The sequence below is a fragment of the Cyprinodon variegatus genome, unplaced genomic scaffold (genome assembly GCF_000732505.1).
Source record: "Cyprinodon variegatus isolate N-32 unplaced genomic scaffold, C_variegatus-1.0 Scaffold7, whole genome shotgun sequence".
NCBI lineage: Eukaryota > Metazoa > Chordata > Actinopteri > Cyprinodontiformes > Cyprinodontidae > Cyprinodon > Cyprinodon variegatus.
In genome coordinates, this window is record NW_015150460.1 from 2,729,944 (window position 1) to 2,736,828 (window position 6,885).

A 6,885-nucleotide genomic window follows, 5' to 3' on the forward strand; every position below is an offset into this window, starting at 1 on the left:
ATCCTGCACTAAAATGGTTGTATTGTTATCAACAAATAGAGCACTGATACCATTTTGAGAGCCAAAAGTTAATTCAACCATTGTCACCCATTCCAGGTAGGCAATAAAAAGTTCTACTGCATTTACTTTCTATTAGTCTTTTTCCTGCTTTACAAAGGCAGGCAGCAGCTTGACGACGCCATGATGGCAATGATTTTACGTCCAAATAGTATGCAGCAGTGTTGTAGTACTCCAGATCGGTCTTGGTCTCCAGACCATTTTTTGATGGTCTCATTTCGGACTTGACCGCATTTGGTCTCGGTCTTGTCTCGGTCTCTGGCGCTGAGGACTCGGCATTTTATTTCAAGACCGGTCAAGACCACAACTGTGGAAATAACGCTAATCATCAGAATATTATCAGTTTCTTTAAGATCCTTCTTTTTATTGGATGCTTGGATTCAAATCCAAGCAATAACCTTTCTCATTGGTAAATGCATGTTTTTTTTTGTTTTTTTTACCGCTGTCACGCCCACCCCCTTTCACCTGCATGCAGGCTGCAGCACAGATTGAAAGTCACAAGTGGTTGTCTGAGAACGGGATAAGATGTCGGCCAAATCATCGGTTATAAAATTCGACTAATTAAATCACAAGGAATATATTTGTAAAGCAACATTGAGGAAAAAAGCACACAGCGCAATGTAAGTTCTGCAGTGCTTCACTATCAGAGACGGTAGGGACTACGTCCAACTTATTACTTAGAAGGTGTTTATGTTTGTTCCAGTTCTGTGTGTTAAATATCTAGGTGTTTTTATGTGAATGTGGGTCTTTTAGATCAATTTGAGTGATTTTGATCATGTTTCACATTTTATTGTCACATACTGGCGCTGGTCTTGGTCTTGACTTGGTGTCGAATTCCCTCAGTCTTGACTTGGTCTCGGGTTAGGTGGTCTTGACCACAACACTGGTATGCAGTTCTTCATATATACACACATCAATTTCAAACAGATGGTATGGGTATCGGCTAATACTGCACAGCCAGGTATCAGGGCCAAAAGATGGCATCGGTGCAATGCTGCTTATTTGTGTTGATTTTCTCATAAAAGTCGCACAAAGAGGCGGTGAGTTTCAGGTGTTGCTTTTAAATGCAACCTAAGGTCTGCCTCCAATTAACTGAGATGACATCACCTCAGGGATTTCCCAGGTTGTTTAAACCCAGTTGTTTTACCTTATAAACAATAATAAAGTCCAAATAATTATTGTTCTATGATTTAAAGAAAAACATAGTTCATTATATCTTATCTGACTTTTAAAAAGGAAAGCTTTTGTTCAGATTTGCTGACCTAAAAAATATATTTTTTATGGTGGGTTTTAACAGGTGCTTTCTGTTCTATGTTAAAGTTTAACTCCAGTGTCTAGTTGTTAATAGGCCACGCCCATCAGTGCGTACAGAGAGCGTAGAAGCATCTATATGGATGTCTGCCGACTTTAACAGTCTCTGTGTTTTGCAGTGTATGTGTGCAAGCTGGCGGATGGCGAGAAGCCGCTGTTCCTCCGTCTGGTGGCTGGACCCAACCTCGACGTCCTCAGCTTCGTTCTGAGAGAACAGCAGACAGGAGAAGTCATGGTGCGACAAACTTCATGCTCCCGAATTTGTTTCTCTTTTCTCTGCGTTTGTCCCGCTTTATGGTCCTCCTGGATTTCACTTAATCAAAAGAAATAACACAAATTTAAATAAATCCTAAAGCCTAGCTTCATGACATAATAACTTTATGATATAAACGTATTATTTATACTTTTAAACTTATTGTCACATTACAAGAATATTGTTTTTTTTTTTTATATACAAAACCTATACAAAGCAATGAATGATTGTGAAGTTCAGAAAAAAATATGCACTGTTTTAAAATTATTTTAAAGCAAATGGAAATCTGAAAAGTGTGGCCTGCATCTGTTTAAGCCCCCTATGCTGGATATGTGGTCGATCCATGCTTGAAAGGTTCAGTTTAGGCAACTGGACATGACGTTTTATAGAAGATGTTGAGCCTCTCATCCAAGACGCTTCTAGCAAACCTCCAGTTGCCTAAACTGAACCCTTCATGCTTGACTATGACCTGGATGACTGAGAATCCTAACAGATACGGTCGAGCCATCTTTCTCAAATAGCGCTGCACCTTCAGACCAACATCTTTTTCAATCCCACTTGGAAATTGACAAAGATGACACCTTGTTTAGGATGTAGATCATAAAGTTAAAGTAGTGTTTTTTTTTGTTACTAGTCTTCCATTCAGGCAACAGCTTCTCTTACTGCAGCTCTTCCAGAATTACACACAAACCTCATAGATGCTCAATTAACTTCTCACTTTGTTAGAAAAGATTTTTTACAGAATTAAACCAGGTGAAACTAAACCTTTCCACTTGAGAAGTCCTGGATAGAGCATATTGATAGAAGGAAAAGGTTATTTGATCTTAAATGCAAATTCTTTATATATTTTTTCATCTTCTTGGTATAATTACTGCTCTAAGTTGGTCTCTGTCAGCTAAAGGCATGTTTTACAGTCTCTATACCCCATTTAATTTAATTAATGGCTGACTAATTTAGTTGACGATTTTTTTTTCTTTAATTATCATGTTTAATCCGATTGTTTTAGCCCTAATTATATCTAATACTGGACAAATGCTGCACATCTGCCCACTTTATACTCATTAGCTTCTGTGTGTTCCTCTCCAGTGGGACGCCTTCTCCATCCCTGAGCTGCAAAACTTTCTCCGGATACTTGACAAGGAGGAGCAGGAGCAGAGAGATGCAGTAATTCGTCGCTATGAAGCCTACCGGCAGAGACTGCAGGAGGCCATAATGGAGGTCAGAGGGCCTTCGTAGAGGATTTCCCCTCCATCAAACCAAACTGCTGCTCCTCCTCACAGAGACTGAGGATGTGCTTTTTCTATCTGAAATCTCCTTGGAGGAGAAACGGGGTGTAGATGTTGGTGGAGGGAGGGTGTGGAATGGAAAGCAAGTGGAGGGAACCAGCGCCTGGATGAAGGGATGGTTTGGATACACAGAGGACCGCTTACACATGAAGAACTCGGAAGAAAATAAACTTTCAGACGTCTGCACTCGCCAAAGATTCACTCGTGTGCCATATTGTTTCCTCTCAACCATCCCTCCTCCTTTCTTCTGCTGTCTTATAATTTATCTCAATTCCTTTTTGTTTCTTTCACTTTTTTTAACTTGTGAGAGACTTGAGGTTGTATTTTTATTTAATTCCTTTGTTTTAAAGGTTTGTACATATGTTTTCTTAATTTATATGGGTAAAGCTTTATCCGTTTTTTTTTCTTTTAAAGCAAAGTCTTATTTCTTTTTCATTGTTAAGAGAAAGACTTTTTTTTTTGGCACAGACAGGGAATAGATTATCGAGGCGGTCACTATATGATGCGTACATCAGATATCGCTGATGCAGTGGTAATTTATATATGCACAACAAAAGCTCTGTGGAATGAGGCATGTTAACTGGAAGCGCTGTAGCTGGAAAAGGTGGCGTACTTCTGAAGAAAAGTTGATATCTACTAAAGTATGGAGCCCTGAGCGTGCCAAATGTAGAACGATATCATGAATCATGAAGATCCACATGTTGAGTCATAAAGGCAACATATAGTTCTTTTTGAGGCATTTATTAATATTAAGCTAAAAGTATTATGTTTAAAAAGCTCTCTAAAATTAGTCTACCCACTTTTTGAAAATTTTTATTTTCTAAATTTGTTTTGCTACAGCAAAACTTGGGAATCACTAAACTATTATCATTTATCATTAGAATCTAAAAGATAATTTTTAAATATTTTAATTGATTGTTAGTTTAGGTCAAAATGATTTGTCTTTACTTTGGAATATTGTTTCGTTGGAGGTGCGAAGACTTAAAGAGATTAAATATCACAGTTTTACTGTAAAACTCCATCTTTACACAGAGTTTTAACCTCTAGTTTTAGATATTGAAAAATGTGGATTGCAAAGTATTTCATCAAATAGTTTTTTTTTTAGAATATAGATTTTTGGCACATCTTGGGCTCCATAAATACCAATTGGAAGCTTAATTGAGCAAATATATGCAGGCAGTGTTGTGCCCCTACAAGGTTTATTATTATTTTCATGTGGCTTTTGATAAATATAAGTGATAACATCATAAATTAGACTTTCACTTCTAGGTTTGATGCTCAATGTCATAATCCTATGAAATGCCATATACATGGAATGTTAGTTATGATCTAATTTTTAAAAGCTATAATAAGATACTCAGTTTGTTGTGTTTTGATATCGAAATTAGACCTAGAGAATTTGGAAATATGAAAAAAGTTGAGTTTTAAGTTCATTATTTCAACTTTCTAAATCTTAAGTCTATGATATATGGTCACTTTCTATTGATAATACATATGCTGTTTTATTTTTTTCAGCTGGGAGGAACGGCGCTCTATACTGGTAGAGAGAAATCTACTCTAATTTGAGGCTAAATGAAAACTGCTTTTATATTGTGGGTACAGAAAGTTGAAATGTTTTAATGGAAGATGTTATTCTTATGAGCAAAGAATTATATTTTGTACAGATATTTTTCTGTAAATTGACTTTAGGAGTTCCAGTGTTTGCAGGGAAAGAGTGATGAGATGCAGTTGGTTTCTGGAAGTTGACTGAGTGTTTGAGGAAGTAGAAAAGAAACGCAAGATGTTTGCAAGGAGGAAAAATAGAAAGATTGGCACCAAGCAGAGTGACTGCGGCCTTGGGGACGACAGGGTTTTCCTTTAACGTCACTGATAAAGTTTGTCTGCTTTGTGCATTAATGAAAGGTCTGTGTGCTGATAGCTGCCAAACAAAGAAGGCTGCTTTGTCCTGACAGATTGTCCTGTTTTTTCAGTATTCTCTGTCTGCAGCTATGCAGTTTTATCTTCATTTGAAATGTCCAACCTTGACCTCTATTATAAAACTGAGCTTGGATTCTGTGAGATAATCTAGAGGGAAAACAGAAAGTGAGGATGGAAGAAATACGAAGAGATTTTAGAGAGTGGAAAACATGCAGAAGGTTTCGCTGAAATGTTTTAAATGAAAGAAATATAAATTTTTTTTTTTTAGCTTTTTTTGTCTGAATTTATTTAACTATTTAAAAAAAAAAAAACACAAACTGCTTTTAAACGAGTGTCAGACAATCATTTGGAAAAACCAAAACATTGGAATTTAGTAAATCTCGTTTTGTTTTTTCTCTGCTGACACTGAATGATGTCACGCTGATAGTGCTGCAGAGGGCTGTACAATGACCCCCTCTGGTGGTCATTTAATGCATCTATTTTTTTAGATCCGTGTCAGACGGACATTGCTTATTTTACATGTTTATTCTGTTTTTGTCATGTTGTTATAACCAAAGATATTTTTGTGTTGCTGTCAGGAGCAAAATTATACCAGAGGCCTCTTGCCAATGCAGGGAACAATTTCTAACATTTAGAGTTTTATTTAAAAGGGGAAATTAACCCTGATTTATTCTTCTATCAAACACTGGGTTTAGTTTATGGAAGGAAAAAAGGGCTCTAGGAATATGAATCATTATTGTACCTCAGTTGTGAAACTGAAGAAAACTTGTTGGATACATGCCATGTTGCATTAAGGACTGTTAGGTTACAATTAGTTGTTGTTTTTTTTTTCTTTTTTTTTTTTTGCAGGTTAAAATAACTGATGTTTTTCTGGACATTTTGATTCAAAATAACTTGCTCTATCTTTACAATTTTAAAACATTAATTGTACATTCAGTACATAAATTGGACATGATGGTCTAAAAAGTAAAGTTTCTCTAATTTAGGAGTAATCTTCAAACAAACAAGCAAAATACATTTAATTTTTTTTTTTTTTTTTGAAAACATGTATTTTCGCCCTTTCTTGCCTCCATATTCTTTGATTGAAAATGATGTGAAAGTCTGCATGAATAAAAAACAAAAAAAATCTGAAACATTTTCTGCACTTTGATTTATATATATCTATATCCTATAATTCAATGCCTATTTGATTATTGATTTGTCAAAAAATATATATTTTTAACTCATTGAATCCGATTGGGCTCAACAAAGTTTGAATCCAACCTGTACACTACTTCAGTGCTGCATATTTGACACACGCCAAGGATTGTTGTTGGTCTTTACCGCCATCTAGCGGCTAAAATAAAAAACGGCACGACGAGGGATCTCCGCTGCCAGGTGTGAGGGGACTAACTGATAGCAGTCTCCTTTCCATAGTGACCAAATGGATCGTGAATGGCATTAAAAGATATTCCTCTCGATGAGCAGAAAATTATTAGAATAAAAAAAAGACAAAAGAACAATGCATGAAGGTTAGACGATTTTTTTTAATACTCTTAAACCTTGTTTTTAGTAGAACAGCTGAATGCTAATTAGCATGCTATGGTTTTTATGCTTAAATAAAGCAAGAGTTGGTGGGATCTACATGGGACCAGAACATTAATATAACACACATAAATCAACTTTGCTTTAATAATTAGGCAAAGTAATATTTAAGAAGCTTTTAACTACTTCTTCAACCTCTGCTTTGGAGTAGATTTAAAAGAAACTTGCCATTGCTATATGGCACAGGTAAAAATCAGCTTAAACTGTCAATTTAAGTTTCAAGCTGTGTATTTTTTGCATTTTTTCTGCTTGAAGATCAAATTTTTTTTCAATTGATGTTTCAAAGTAAGTTTTTACAACTAAAAAATGCTAATTTTTACCTTTCTAAATCAGTTAGCCATCATGCTAACTCACGGCTAAACCTGAAACAAAACTGATTTAGAGATTTTTAGCATCTTTTATTTCCTACCCAAAAGGATTGGAAACAAAAATGCTACAGCTTAAATTTTCTAGCGATGTTAAACCGAGTTTTTTTTT

At 35.6% G+C, this 6,885-nt stretch overlaps 1 protein-coding gene across 4 annotated transcripts in view; it reads left to right on the plus strand.

Moving 5' to 3' along the window:
* Positions 1-5,901, plus strand: part of rassf3 (Ras association (RalGDS/AF-6) domain family member 3) — a 67,405-nt gene extending 61,504 nt beyond the window's left edge. For 2 of the 4 annotated variants that reach the window (XM_015376426.1, XM_015376436.1), the window contains exons 6-7: positions 1,488-1,603; positions 2,708-5,899. In XM_015376426.1, the coding sequence (XP_015231912.1) occupies positions 1,488-1,603; positions 2,708-2,857 (266 nt within the window). In that variant the 3' untranslated portion in view covers positions 2,858-5,899. Of the gene's footprint in view, positions 1-1,487; positions 1,604-2,707 lie in introns of all 4 variants that reach the window. The other 2 variants (XM_015376417.1, XM_015376445.1) reach the window with 2 other exon arrangements.
* The last annotated feature ends 984 nt before the right edge of the window (positions 5,902-6,885 follow it).